Below are 16,592 nucleotides of genomic sequence, written 5' to 3' on the forward strand. Positions count from 1 at the left end.
AACTTGGAGTGAGCAACATTGTAGACTAGGTGTCAACATTGGTTTTATACTTTTTTGTTTTACCTTCATTTCCATTTATGTCTATTACTACATTTATTTATTTTTTTTTTTTTTTTTACATTCTTACCGAATGTCTGGCGCAGATAGCCTCGCTGCTCTGTGCCATAAAACACTAAATCAATCAATCAATCAATCAAATAATTCTCCTCTCCTCAACTATCCTGTCTTCAACTTTTAATATGATTGGCTTATTCTTTGATTTTCTTTCCATACTTTGTTCCAGGTGTCTTCTCACAAAATCAAACACCTTACCTTTTCATTGGCATCTCATCTTCATCATCCCTTTCAAGAAATTCTTCAATAGTGCATGTCAGCTACTACTCACAGATTTATATCTCGCTATTTGCATTGGATCGTGGTATCTAACTCAGTTGAGAGTAGGGTGATGGTGTTCAGGTGGTGTAGATATAGCATTGGAGTGAGTCATCAAAATTGCACTTTATGCATGTGATTGAGATACATCATCCTACCTCCATATGAATGTTAGTTCTTAGCAGCTGGATTTTGGATTTAGAGGTGAACTAACCAACACAAGTCCTCTCACATATATATGTATTCCCTCATTCATATTGTTTTTACTCTATCTATATTGTGGGTCAAAGTACTTGCATATTACTATGGTTCTTTCTCTTCTGCTATTCCTCAAAGTTTTTATTATTCCGTGGATCTTACTACACTTGGGACAGCTTCTGTCATTTTAAGTTTTAATGAAATGGTTTGCACACATCTTTTTTATGATGGATGTTGGGTTTCCAGATCAATCTTTCAGTTTCTCACAGTTTTATCATGTCCCAGTTCAAAGATTAGGGGGTAGAAGAGATTCACTTCAGTCTAATGAACTTTAGATGAATACAGTATGATCCTCTTTCCTACCTCTACCTTATGGCTGTGTGTTGGATTGTAGCTGACTTTCCACCAGTATGATCCCCTTAATCTCATTTTGATGTCAGAACACAATGGCCAGTTTTTGGATTGTAGTTGACTTACTAATGGTATGATCTTTATCCTACTGCTATATGGATGTTGGTTCCCCTTGGCATGGGTTGTGGATGTAGTTGATTTATTGTGGATAATCTGTTATGCCGTAGCTATTATAGATTCCTTCTAATGTACCGTCTTAGCAGTATATCAATTCATTGGTCTATCTTTTAGAGTTATTTTTTCTAAAATGCAGTTTCTTGTCTTTTTTTCAACTTCTCAACAGCTTACCTTATGTTACTGTTACTTGTTTCATAACCACTATTTGTCTGCATCTTATATGATCGAACTGCACTCTTCTACTTTCATACGCCAAAGCATTCATTTCCCTTAAAGGTGACCAAAAGGTGCCTGGAGGGGTCACCTGTTTTAACCATTTGCACCACTATACAGTTGTGTGCTGTCTATCAGTTAGTCAGAAGACACTAAAATGACATCATGTAAAGGATGCTTATTATTGCAATTTGTACTGTTGTGTGTCAGTGAAACATGCACATTCATAAATCATGAGAAGAATTATGCACTCTGTAAGTTACAATATTGTATAACATTTGAACTTCAAAACAAAAAAATAAAAATATTTCTTACTTTTAATTTGGTTTTATTTACTCTTGAAATGAACACTTGCAAGAACCCTGCAAAAGACCATCTAGTATATATGCTCATTTTGTTTACACTTTTACAAATCTTTCTTTTGAGCTTTTTGATTATTTCTCACACAAGTAGGTAGACAACATTCTAGCAGAATTTCGGTTTTGTCTTAAGTTGCCTGGCTTTTCATTCTCCTTTTGAACCCTTTGCAACTTTAAATATTTTTTTCCTGAACATCTACTTTCTTTTGTTACTCACTTCAGAATGATGATCAGACATTTTTGCTATTAATGTGTCTTGTTCTTGAACTCTCTTTTTTTTTTTTAAAGGTCTTTGTATTTAATCCTGATAAAACTATCTCACAAATGACTTGGGCTTCAAGCTAGGGTCACTTCTGTTTTCTTTTATTGTGTTGTCCACTCTGACTGATCATGGTTCTTATTCTACACAATGTTTCCTATGACCTATTAGGATAGTCCATTGATATCTGAGAACAACAAGATTTTTTTAAAGAGAATTTACATGTTATTTGTGGTTTATATCAAATCTTACCCTATGGGTCTTGCAGTATTTACATTAACAAATTGGTTGCTACTGCTGATCTAGATAGTTTATCTTGATGTTCCTAAACACTTTAAACAGGAATTTTGAGTTACCTCTCACCAAATTCACCATTTGGCTATAATTTTTGGCTTTCCAGTCTCTGTATGGTTTGGAGGACATCCTACAGGTCAGCATTTATTTGCATATTGCTGTCTCTTGAGTTTCATCTGCAGCCTGTGACTGTTCTCCAGTCTTAGTGGTGTCTCTAAAAGGCAAATTTTTGTCTCATCTACTCAATACCCATTGTTGACATTTTTCCATGATCTCTGGTACTGCCAAGATTTTCTATTACAAAATAAGAATGTATGGATAAAAATTAAAATAATTTTCTTTCTTTGTATGAAAACTGTTTTTATGTGGATTTATCCTTGTAGGACTCTCACATGTTCTTTAACCTCTGCAGTTGTTCTAGATACAACTCCATCCTCTGCATTTTGGCTCCATGAGAGGATGTTGTCACCTGTAATAAAAATGAATAAATCAGGTATAAAGATCTTTCAATATAATATGCAATTCTGCCTTTGGATTCATCCTATTGGGGCTTTAGTAAGTCACATAAATCCATATTTTTGTCCTATACTAAATTCCACCTTCTGTGCTAGAGCTACACAGAAGGTGATACCTTCAAAATGTGGATAGAGGATGCCATCTTACAGCTTATGATGCATCAGTTCTTATATTTTTTTCTGCCCCTGTAGACAAGTTCTCTCATGATGTTGGAGATATCAGAAATGGAATTAATGTTTTCACTAGCTGCTTCAGCTCCAACTTGGATGGAAATCTTTTATTTTTTATGCTCTCATATCTTTACATTATTGAGCCCATTCTTGGGACTGCTTGAATCTTTTTTGGTTTCTCCTGGCCAATTCCTTGACTAAGTGAATTTTTTAGATGTATATGAAGAGGGACTATGGGCTATGGCATGTCTACTCATAATAGAACTTTTATTGTATAGATCGTGGTACTTCAGCTATCTGTGTATGCCACCACCTGTTCCGTTTTGGCTCCACATATAAGGTACACCTTAACTACTCTCAAAATTCACATCTTTTCCTCAATTAATGGCCTTAATGGTGAAAAGTGCATTTTTTTGAATTATGAGTTGTTTCTAAATGTCCTTTATTTCTAGTCTCTTTTGTAAAATTGGTCCAATTCACTCTTTTTCTTCTAAAATCCATTTATCTTGATTTTTGTTTCTTATTCTGAATTATACTTCAACTCTATTTGGAGACTTATTTATATGTAATCTAGATTAGTATCTTTATGCTGTATAGCTTATGGTTTTTGAATTGTTTTTTTGTTTTGTATTGGATCCCACCTTCTTTTCAGGGTGAATATTCTGTATTTCAGAGGCAAGACTACCTGATTTGGTACTTAACCTTTGAAATACCTTCCTACAAGGTACTAGGTTTTCTTGAGATGAAATTAATAACCCAATCTAAATTATGATTGGAAAGCACAGCTTATGCAAGATCTCCTGGATCTTGTGCATTAAGTCATGAAGAAGATGGGAGAGTTATGGATAAATGATGGATACCTTTTAAAACCTAATAGACAGAAGTATTGTATTACATATGTTTTTAACAGCATAAGTACAAGCTCAAAAGGGCAAAGCTGTTAATATTTATAAAGTAAGTACCTATTTTAAAATTTATTTCAATTTTAAATATGCAAAACTTAATGATAGTTTGATATTGTTTTATTTTCAGTTACATTCATCATACTATCTCTGCAGACCAAATATATATGCAGATTAATCCTGGCAATAGTCCCATGCCCCGTAATCCATCACATGCTACACTTACAGTTGAGAGCAGAAACCAGGAAACTAAGAAAAAAGAAATTAAGAGATTTCGTTGTGATTATGAAGGATGTTCTCGATCATATAGTACTGCTGGAAATCTTAAAACTCATCAGAAAACTCATACTGGTTAGTTGTTGTTTTTATAATATGTTTTTAGTGTTAAGATATGTACATATATTTTTATTTAGGTGTTTGTTGCAAAACAGTGTATTCTGTATATTTAGGGCTATTTCAGTGTATTATTCTAATAGTATATACTTCATTCCAAACATATTTTCAAATTAGCAAAGGCAATAATAAGTATAAAAAACAAGAGAAAGAAAATATCATCAACATATTAATTAACGTGACTAATTGCTGCTGGGGTACCCCTATGTATTTTATGTAAAAAAAAAAGATTTTACTCAGTTTGTTTTATGGGTTATACTGTAATAGACAGAAATAAAGCTCACCATAATGCAGTGTGCATATGTCTCACTGGGTGGGAATGGTAATTTGAGAGTTAACACTATAAAAGTCTTAAATTTTATAACCACAATTCTCTCAGAATGAGAGTTAATGTATTTTTGGTTAATTACATTTGTCTTTTGTTTAATGTAAAAACTGTAAAAGCTTAACTTATCTCCTTTTAAGACCATAAGAAACTCCATAATGTGAACCAAAATCTTTGTGAAGTGGATCCAGTTAGTCAAATTTGCACAAGTGCAGGATTAGAATTTCTTTTTTCATTCTGCATGCACACATACACATATTTAGAAAAGTCTTATTAACTATGTAAACATATTCTCATTTGGAAAACTTCAAATTGTATACAAATATGTATTAATTTTTCTAACTTCAATTTTAGGAGAGTTTACTTTTGTGTGTACACAAGAAGGATGTGGAAAAACATTTCTAACATCATACAGCTTAAAGATTCATGTTCGAGTTCACACAAGAGAGAAACCATTTGAATGTAACATTGGTGGTTGTGAAAAAGCTTTCAACACATTGTACAGGTAAGTGTTACAGATTGATGTTTTATATTCTGCCTTCTTTTTAGTGTCTCTTTATTTTAGATATAGGAGATCATGTTTAATCAGAAATTTGAGGTAGATTTTATAATATTATAAAAGAGAAATATGGAAACTGTCTTCAGAAATGGTACTCAAATCTGTGAATAACAATGAGCTATTACCTTGCATCACCACTGTGACTATGTTTGTGTATTTCACAAGTCTTAAATGAAGTTGCCATCCCTACATACATTGAAGTGTATTGCATCAGCCTGTCATATAATTATCAATAGACTAAAGCCATCTACCAATAGGAAGGCAACATCCTCCATGTGCATTAATCCTCTTAATAATAACATTAGAACAGGGCCAGATTATGTCTTTCAACTGTAAATGTGCAGATTCAGATTCACTGCCCCATTCCCCACCTCTTGTTCTTTTGCACAAATACATCTGCATGTAATATTGTGAGTTTGGTTTCCATGTGGATTTCCAATTTAAATTCATATCATATACATACAATATTAATGAAAAAAAAAAAATCATACTACAATCTAGTAGTAAAGTAGACCAGTAGTATTAATATAAACTTTTATTAAATTATGCAAACACTTATTACAGAAGCCTTTAATACTACACACTAATTTTGACACTGATAAAACTACATTATAAATGTTTAATATAGAATACCCATATACATATAAAAAAACATCCTATGAAAGCCTAACAGAAAAGAAAATTAACACTAAAATTACTCAGAGTTGTGCTAATATACAGTACTGTGCAAAAGTGTTAGGACAAAGTCAACAATTTGATCTCGGGCTACTTTCAAAGAACAATAGAAGGCAAATCACAGATGAAACATCAAAATTTTATTAATCTTCATATTTAATACAACAAAAACTTGGAAGTGCTTGAATTCAGCAAATGGTTAACATTTTGCGTGTCACCTTTTGCTTTAATAATTGTAAACAGTCTTTCAGGTATTGTTACAATGTATTTAATCAAAATGCTTTTTGGAATTTTACTTTAAGTGTCTCTTATACACTCTCACAAAGTTTCTTTGGAAGTAACTTTTCATTTGTCAATTTTCTAATGTACCAAATCACAGATCTGCTCGATTGGGTTGAGACTGAGGCTGTGTAGGAGCCACTGCATCATTCGAATGACCACAGCAGTTTCTTTCTTAGCTGAGTATATACTGCATAGTTTGGATGGGTGTTTGGGGTCATATCTTCTTTGGTAGAAGAATACTTTACGAATAATACACAAACCCCTGAGTATTCTATGATGGATTAGTACCTGGTAGTACTTGCACTGGTCCATTATTCCATCTATTTTGCAAATATGTCCTGTCACCTCAGCAGAAAAATACCTACAAACCACTGTACTGTCTTCCCCATCATTTTTAGTAGGCTCTATGCATTAAGGTAAGTATCTCTCACCTTTCTTCTGATGGACGTACAACCTACGCTTTAAACCAGATATTTTGAACTTGGACTTGTCTGTTTATAAAACCCTTTTCCAATCATCAGCAGTCCAGTTTTGTACTTTTTAACAAATTTTGGTCTCTTAAAAATATTTTATGGAAATAGAAGTAAAGTTTTTTAACTGCTACATGACCAGTTATTCTATTTTTGTTGAGTCTTTTTGATATTGTAGATCTAGATGCTTTTCTCTCATTTGGCATGTGGTCGTTTATCTCATTACTCGTATCAGTGACAGTTTTCCTTCTGTCCTGAAGGCTGTATAAATGAAGATACTTAACATCAGTATCATTGAGTTTAGGTGTTCAACCTCTTCCTTTCCTATTTTCAAATATAACTGTCACAGCCATATGATCTAGGGTGTACCTGAGAGTGTTTGGGGAGCATTTCAAGTCTGTAGCAATTTGTCTGAGAGTCCAACCAGCATCATGTGAAGTTTTTATGTGAACTCTCTACCCTGTTGACAATTCTCTACATTTTTGGGGCTGTGGCATGACAACAAAATTTAGTATGTAGTGTTAAACATTGTTTTTTATGAAGGTTTATTATGTAGTGCTATTAAATTGATTTCTTCTAGCATATACTGATACCATACAATAGTTCTTTGCTTGCTTCCTTCTTCATAGTTAAGACACTGCATGGGGTACCATGACAGTTATTTCTGACCCTAAATTTGATCAATATTTTCATTTAAGTAGAACCCTTATGATATGCCCCCTTAACACAAGTATATGGGAATTCTAAAGAATGATAAATATTCTCACCCTGGCTCATTCAGTTGTTAACAGAGATCAGTGAAGTATTACTATAGTGTTGAAATTTACATTCTGTAATGACATGGAAGAATTAGCCTCTAAAATATAAAAAAAATATTCTCTTGTCCCAACACTATTGTACAGCATAATTTTATTAAGCCATAATCCATGCAATGCTTTAAGCTTAAGAAAAACAACAAATCAATAACTGCATGATGTGACACATCTTCTTTGCAATATAAATAATTATAATAATCAAATAAAACTTTTATAATCTTTATAAAAATGCTGACTCATCTGGCTTTTAATTCAAAAACTTTTTATTAGTTGTTCAGTGTCTACCTTATCAATAATCTCATGTTCAATTGAAATGACTGATTAACTAAATCTTTCCTGCGTCTCATGGATAATTTTTTCAACTTTGATGGTAACATTTATCCTGATGCCACTAATACTGGTAATCTTAATAGTATTTTTTAAAAATGATTAACATATGTGGAAAAACTAAATGCATATTTCTCTCCAACAAGAAGTTTAATATTTCTAATGAAGTCATATTGGTCAGTACCATATTTTGCAATATGTCAGTTTCATTATTCACTTCCTCTCCATCAATATCATTTTCATTTTTGTGTGTATGGGAAAGCTTTACTTGCAAGTCTTCACAGTATTTCATTTTTTCTTTACTATTAGTGTTTTTAAGATTAGAAGTATTGCATAGAAAGTCAGTCACTTCTCTGTGCTCCTTAAGTGATTCAAATCTTTCATTCAATGAGTTGAGAGTTTGTCCAAAATTGAAAAATAAAAATTTATTGTGAAATATTTTTGGGGATCATTAACAGGTTCTTCTGTATGATCATAGTCAAAATGCTTAAACTTCTTCTGGCAATGCACAACACTTATGTTTGAGGACTTAGGTTCTATATCAATAATTTCAGCTAAATCTTTACTACAAGTTAAAAATTCATGAAATACTGTATCTGAATGTTTTTTTATTTAAAAATAGTCAATCAAATTACTTGATAGGTCAATACATGTTCTGATATTTTGGCTTTGGCATCTGCAATGTTATGCTTAACCACATTGACTTCAGAAAGAATTTCATACCATATTACAACTAATCATAAGAACTTACATTTTTAAAATTTTTGTGACCATACATTGAGCCTGGTAATGAGTGTCTGTAACTTTATTTGTTCCATTCATTAATTCTGTTAGACTATCATATATTTCTTTGATTTCTAATATTAAAGGCTTGATGGCATCAATCCTGTTCTCCAATCTGGTTTCAGAAAATGGTTTTAATGTTAGTTTTGTAAAAGGGTTTTTTTAAGATGCCTCATCTTTGAGTTGAAGATGAAAAAATGCATATAATTCTTGCACAATATTAAAGAATTTTACAGCTTCAAGTGTGACCTTTGTTTCATCATTAACTACAAGGTTTAGGTTGTGAAAAGCACACAGTATAAAAAAGCTTGTAGATTGGTATCTAAAGTTCTTTTTTTGCAATCCATTATGTCCACCACATATGTGTGGGCCATCATTATAACCCTGACCCCTGCTTTCATGTATATCTAGCTGTAAATTTTCCAACTTTTTCAGAACAAGTAAGGTTAATTCCTTCCCAGTGGACAGGATAAATTCAAGGAAATGTTCATAAATTACTGCTCTTTTGTTTTTCATATTTATTTCCATAAACTGACTTGTTTTTTAAAGCAAAATTGAGCTCTGACCATTTTTTTGTAATTCTTTGTAGTAGGAACTTTTTTGTATCAAAGTGTTGAGGAATATGTTGCCAATCTGAAAATTCCCTTTAATCATTTGATTTTCTTGTTTACTAAATGATTTACAATAAAAGGAAAAAGATCAGTTACGTGAAACAGAATAGAGCAGCCAGTTTTGCTTGCACCTTTCACCATTTGGCAAAATGTGGGTATAACGTATGTCTAAAAATGTTCATCAGTTTTCGTCAGCAGGATACTTTACAATTGTACCTCATTACTAGATAGTATAATGGGTCACCTACCAGGGTCACGGCTTAAAATATTTTCTGTGTGAGGCAAACTTTTATTTTCCTCCTTATATTTAAGACTGTCGTCAGTTTCCAGCATTTCTTCACCTGCTATTCTGTTGATGTTTTCATTATGGATTCCACTAAAGATGTTGATTTTTTACAATCTCGTTAATTGGTTTGGTCAATTCTTATGTTCTATATATTGTATAACTGCAAGATGGTACAGGATTTTTCTATTGATCTAGAATTCATTTTTATTCTTCTATTTGTAATTTTTGCTGTTTTTAGACTGCTCCAAATAATCATTTTGTTTTTCTATGATCATCCATGTATTAGGATAAATAAGGGGAGTGTTATTTAACTTATTTCAAACATAATTTTTTTATTTATTAATTTATTATGATAATTGTGATTTGTAGAAATTTGGTAATACCACAGAAATTTGCACTGAAAATGTTTCTGAAATTGTTTGATGCCTTTTTTGAGTTAGTTGTTTAATAAGCTACAATTCCATAACATCTGTAAGGCTTCCTGTTTCTGAAAGTCAGAAGTTTAAATTCAAAATCAAGTGTCTACAAATGTAATCTACACTGGTTACATACACCTGTGACTGGTATTCTGATGAAATTACAGTAATTACAATGACAGTAATTTTCTACAGTACATTATTAATTATGATCATGTTACAATAAGCTAATTGTAATAATGGAGAGAAGATAAAGAAAAGGGCAATCATAGTATTACTGGTACACTGACTCAATTAATGAATTATCTTTATATATGTACATAACATATCCTCTCAAAATAAGTGATATCATACCTGCACTAGGATATGCAATGTACACATAGGTTTCTTAACAAATAACATAGCTTATCATATAATAAATGGTAAGTCTCAAATAATATATAAATAAAGTGATAATATACAGTGAAACATCATTTAAGAATAGACTTGTACAAATAAGGCTCTTTTCTCAGATATTTTCAAACACCTATTTCTTATATTAAGTAACTTCTTAAAATCATAATTTATAAATACATTTCTTCATATTATTTTTGCTTTTTCTGACAATCCAGGTTTGGTGCATGGGTACCAAGCCACCCTACCCTTAGGCTAACCCTATGTATGATTTTGATTTTGGAAAATAATTTATTGTGCATTAATATGGCTGAAACTTTTGTATTTATAATAATTATGAATTTATTTTTCATGAAGATGGTAAATAGGCTATAATAATGTAAGCTACGAATCTCTGTCAATTAAAAAATAAACAAATTTTTGCTGCATATGTGCATGCTGGTTTGTTAGGCTACCTATAATAGTGTTCTTAACAAGGCTGAACAGTTAAGTAAAGTGTAGCAACATTTGATTAAAAATAAGTTAAATCTTTTAGGCATATCCATCATGCAGCATAGGCTAAATATATAACTGTTCTCTAATGTTTATATTTACATGATAAAAAGGATTTATATTCATATATCGTGAAAAAATGTACTACTCTATTGACAATAGTTAACACCTACCTTTGTTGAACCAGGAACTGTCTAGAGCACAGCATACAAATGTTTGTATCTGTCTAATGTATATAAAAGTGCATTGTTTGTTGGGCTCTATTCTTGGTATTTGGGAGAAGTCAGCCAATAGGATGTCAGGATACACACCTGAGAAAGGAAGAAGCTTGTTAGCACTCTGTATGCTTGCTTTGGCAAATCATGACCTATCTCTTTACGCATGCTATTTGGTCAGACATTTTCTAGTTGTCATGTATGACAAGATTTTTATTTAATTTTTTCACCCAAGCTAATTAACTAGACAACAAAGTAAACTAGTTCCATAAATTGTTGTCAGAATTCATCCAATAGGAGTCATCCAATACTGTAATAGTGACCATAACACTCGTACAGTCAATGATGTTATTTTGGATTTAGGATTTTCAACTTCCTGTTACTTCAGCTGTGTCTGTTTCAACTTTTGATAAGTTTCACCAGTGTAATTTTCATGTCTGTTTTTGTTTTTAGTTCAATTTTCCTGATAAGTATCAGGTGATCTCATCTTTATCCTTTACTGCTTGGATTACAGAAGTACGTGTTTTGTTTTGCTCTCTACATTTATTTTTGTGGTAGAGAAAACACTAGATATTACAATCATGTTATATTACCATACTGGCTCATAATTGGATTGAGAGGAGTAAGTGACTTGGGCTCAAAGATGGTGATCTATGAGTTGTTAAATAACAATAAAACCTGAAAAAGAAAAGAGCATCAACAAAGGAACGAAGAGGCAATGAAGGCAAAAAGAAAGACAGACTGAAACAAGAACATCAGTGTGAAATACATGTCCAAAATTTTGAGAAAGAAGAAATAGAGAGATTAAAAGTGCATAAGAAGAGAAGGAACAGACTAGAAATAGAGAGAGGGAGAGAATAAGAGCACAGATTGAGAAACAGGAAAAGGAGAGAGAGAATAAACTGGAAATAGAGTGAATCACAACACAAACTGAGATTTCCAAGCTCATGCAGCATAAAGAAGAGACCAAGAAGGACAACATGGATGCCTTGCTGGTGATGTATGGAAGATTGGCCCAAAATCAGAACTAGGACAAAGATGACTAGGCAGCCTGTCTCAGTGACCTACTTGCAGGAAAAGGCCTACAAGTGTTGTGTGCATGATGTTTGGAGATGCCATTGACTAAGTCAGATTAAAAGTGGCCTTGCTTAAACACTGTGAACTTACACAGAAAGCTTTTCATCAGAAGTTCAGAAAAGTAAAACCTGAAACTTGAGAAACTATTTCAGTTTGTGGCATGTTACAGCAATACTTTACAAGGTGAACTGTCATGGTCTAGTGTGGAGATAGTTTTGAAGGACTGGCAGATCTACTAATATGTGAATGGCTCATGGCTATATATTCCACTGCCATATTACTGTTCCTAAATGAGAGAGTACCAAAAGACATGGACAAGATGATGAAGGTGGCAGAACTGTATATGGAAGCCTGTGGAGGGTGTGTAACTGGCAAGTCCAAAAATAACTAGTTAGAGTTAAAACAAGAGGTGGCTGCCCAGAAATATGTTGCCACCAAAGGAGACAAGAAGTCAGCAGACAACAGGGTGGAGAGAAACTTTGCTTGTCATAAAATGGGGCACATTGCAAGTGAGTGCAAGTCTGTCACCAACAAGCAGTAGCAGAAATTTCAACATAAAGCAGTTGAAGCTATACACAAAGATGCTGGCAAGACATAAGAAAAAAGAGAATTTCACCATGGATGCTACTGCCAGAAGAAACAGAATGAAAGCAGCTTCTAAGATTCACCTCAAGAAAGAAGTGCTATCACCATGACTAAACATTGTAATTGATGGTCAGTTGTAATAGCTGAGTAACAATACCAGTGGTGATTGAAACATGATAAACATCAAGGAGTGCCAACAAAGCACAACCTGTCAATAGGATTAGGTTGCTCTTTACTATCGTGTACAACCCCAGATAGAATGAATTTTGTGAGAAAGCCGATGGAGTCATAAAGAGTATGCTGAAGAAGATCTGCCAATAGAGACCACATGATTGGGATGGTTACTGCAGGCAGCAATAATTGCCTACTAAGAAATTCCACAATCAAGTACATGATTTTCACCTTTCTGGTTTCTGTACAGGAAAACGGTATCAGATCTGATGCAGGTATTGGTGAAAGTGGACTGGAAGATCAAGATATACCATTATAATCTGTTGAAAAGGTACTGTGAGTAGAAAGAAGATCTAATGGGCCCAGGTACTGGGGTACAATTGTATATTACAGCTTTGGCAGTCATAAATATGGAACCAGAAGAGGGTGACTTTGTCATATAACATGAAGTCTTACTAGACCTAAGACCACTGGGTGTAGATGAAACATACGAAGATATCAACATCAGTGAAGAACTGACTAGCAAGCAGAAAAAAGAACTACAAGATCTATTCTATCAGTACACAGATGTCTTCATGGATAGACAAGGAAACACAGACCCTTGTGTAGCACAAGATCGAGACCACAACTAGATATCCAGTGAAGGTAAAACCTTACCAGCTGTCCCATATGATGAAATACCAGACCAAGCAAAAAGCTAGGCAAAGTTATATGCTGGCATCATTGAGTTTGATTTCAACCAACTGTTCAACAGTGGTAATCATGAAAAAGAGAAATGACTCAAAATGGCTCCACATAGACTTCTAGAAATTAACCTTGTGATATGTTTTTAGTCTGAACCCAGAGGCTATCATTGCTAAATTTAAAGAGAAGATAGTCTTTGTGACACCAGATGGCTGCTTCCAGTTTAACTTATACCCTTGGGTCAGGAAACTCAATAGCAACATTCAGGTAATTGATGAGGAAGATGTTGCACAAAACTGCTAACTTTGAGCATTATATGGATGACATTCTGACCCACACAGCCAGGTGAGAAGACCACCTGAAGATACTTAAAGAGCTGTTCCAGCAAATGAGAGGAGCAGGTCTGACCATCTGTCCATTTAAGTGTTATATCAGTTATGCTGCACTGGACTTTGTTAGTTGTCCACCTTGTGTTCAACAGATGGCAATGGATGAGAAGAAGCTAACCCATATACAAGATGTACCATCTCTGACAACCAAGTAGCAAGTCAGAACCTCTCTGGTTTGGTGGAATACTATAAGAAGTTCATCCAAAAATATGCTGAACTGACTGACCTAACTGAGAAGGGCCAATCCAACAGGGTGAAGTGGGAATAATCACAGCAGATGGCATTTCAGAAGTTGAACATGTTAGAAAGTTTGCCAGTTCTTAGAATGCCAGACTTCAACAAACTATCATTCAGGCCAAGGAGTCAGACATTGGAAGTGGAGCAGAACTTCAGAAAACACATAGATGGACTGTTTCCTGTAATGTATGTCAGTAAAAAGCTGTTGAGTAAAGAGAATTGCTATTCTGTGATGAAACAAGATGGTTTGACCATCATATCACCAACCTGTAAATTCCAGAACTATCTGTGTGTAAGGAATTCATCATCCAGACTGACTATCAGTTCCTTGCGTACATCCAGATGTACAAAATTGAGTGAAATTATCACTGATTGCATTTTAATGAGCAATGAAAAATAACTTCTCTAGTAAAATTATGTTATAAAAAAAAAAACTAAACCATCCTGTGTGGACTTTGATGAAAGAGAGATGATTAGTTAAAGCTTTGGATATAACTGTGATAACCAACAGCATACAAATTTTTTATGTGCATTTGACTTGTTTCAGTATGTTATTTTAAAATAAGTAGATTGGATGCTGTTTGTTTATTGTTGGAATTTAATGTGAACAAGTCACATATATCTACTATAAAGAATCCTGTCTATACATACTTGGAAAAAACCAACACTTATCCCTTCTTCATCTGGATGTGTTATTTTGTTTTATCTTCAGTGTTTTTTGGAAAATTAATGGAATATACTCTATGATACAATGTTATCCCTAAATTCATATCTTTAACTCTCACTCTCATGGTGGCATAAATGTTTCCATATAAACCTGAGCATCCATTTTCCTCCAGTCTGCCTGGTTTTTGGTTTTTGCAGAATGATATTTCCACACCAATATCCTTGAGATGTGTGTAATTCAATGAGCTAACCAACATTTTTTGCTACACTGTCTGGACATTGTTTTGATCTATTTTGACAAATTATTGTAATTTCTTAAATCAAACAACAGGGTCTTTACTTCTTTGTTCACAAACTCCACCCCTCAGTGTGGATGCCTGTACATGGTGAGGGAACCTCCCTAGAGAAGATTCCATCTGTACAGTTTATTTACTGTGGAATCTGAACACCCACCCTGTAGTGTCCTTGTTTGGCATTATGGTGTCACCTCGTAGAACTTAATGGTAAGTAGGATCAATGGGCATAGAATCTTTCTCTGTTTATTACCGATTCCCCAATTCTTAAAAACAGTAAAATTATAAAAAACAAACTAACTGGAAAATGGCCATGCATAGACAACTCTGTTCCACAGTCACGACTACTATCAGGTACAGTACCTCAATTTTTAATCCTTCATTCTTTAGCTGGCAAATCCCTAGAAGCAATTAGAGGGGCTTGTTGGCTGTCCATAGTCTCTCAATAAGCTGCATTCTTAGGATATCTTAGTGGAAACATCTACCCCAAAACACAGTGAACTCTTCATGAATTCTAAGATGATTGGGGATATACAATTGAGGTTTCTCCTCCTCATGCTACTATTAATTCCTCCCAAGGAGTGATCATTGAAATGGATTTGTATAATATTCCCAAGACAGATCCTTGCTGGTTTTTCCAACCAAGGCATTTCTGCAGTGCACCATATCTCCACTTGCAGGGATAGAATTATGTTGCCAACCAATGTCTTAATCTTTACCTTTACATTGCCACATCCACCTGCCTCTGTAAAGGCAGGTTATTTGAATAGTAAGGTATGACCATACATTCCTAACTTTCTCCAATGTTTCCAGTGCCAGCAATTTTTGGACATTCAAAGGTATCATGTTGTGGTTTTTGATCTTGATGTTTGATGTGTGCTTATTGTGGTGACAAAGATCATAATGCCTACAAGTGCAAGCTGGAACACACTCTGTTAACTATGGTGGTTCCCACCTCTCTTACTTTTGTTCTTGCCCTAGGTGGGTGGAGAAGAAAGAAGTACAGCATTTGAAAATGGATAATAATATTTCTTACCCCTGAAGCTTGGAAGTTATTTCCCCAACTTTATTTTGGACATATGCTGCTGCACTACGTTTTACTACTACAGTGGGAGTGCAAACAAATCTTTCTTTGCCTCCAACAGAGTCATTTTCCAATCATATGAAGATTCTTTTGCCCTGTATGGATAGGTGAGTTGACAAATCAGTTTCTACTTCTGTCTCTGTCCCAACCATTCCTTTCAGTATCTGTTCAGGTCCATCTTCTTTAGTCACAAGATGTAGAACAATAATTCAGTTGTGCCCTCGGTTGCTAGAATCTTCCTCTACTGACACACCCACTCAATCCAGGACAGAAGCCATAGAGGTTGGCAGACATGCTTCTTCATCTCTTGGCAATTTTGGGGTTTCTGTCTCCTTTCTCTTGGAGGTCATTCTTTATATCCATCTTGGATTTTTTTTTTTTTTTATCATGGTGCTCCACACCTTCATCTCTGGTTGTGTCTTTTGTCAAATTGCTTATAAAACTGGTAGATTTTTCACAGTGATCTTTGTTTCTTTATCACTTGTGTTAGTTGTTCACCCTGGTTATTTATAACAACCAATGGATTATTTATTGGTTCTTGTTCTTTTACAAT

General features: G+C 33.9%; 2 protein-coding genes across 3 annotated transcripts in view; both read left to right on the forward strand.

Annotated features, from left to right (window-relative positions):
• Nucleotides 1-16,592, forward strand: part of RpL24 (ribosomal protein L24) — a 399,722-nt gene that overhangs the window by 332,523 nt on the left and 50,607 nt on the right. The gene's annotated exons all lie outside the window — the stretch shown is intronic.
• Nucleotides 1-16,592, forward strand: part of LOC143239418 (uncharacterized) — a 56,827-nt gene that overhangs the window by 18,466 nt on the left and 21,769 nt on the right. For both annotated transcript variants that reach the window (XM_076480450.1, XM_076480451.1), the window contains exons 2-3: nt 3,942-4,162; nt 4,884-5,034. In XM_076480450.1, the coding sequence (XP_076336565.1) occupies nt 3,942-4,162; nt 4,884-5,034 (372 nt within the window). The remainder of the gene's footprint in view (nt 1-3,941; nt 4,163-4,883; nt 5,035-16,592) is intronic.

The sequence above is a fragment of the Tachypleus tridentatus genome, chromosome 13, assembly GCF_004210375.1.
Source record: "Tachypleus tridentatus isolate NWPU-2018 chromosome 13, ASM421037v1, whole genome shotgun sequence".
Taxonomy (NCBI): domain Eukaryota; kingdom Metazoa; phylum Arthropoda; class Merostomata; order Xiphosura; family Limulidae; genus Tachypleus; species Tachypleus tridentatus.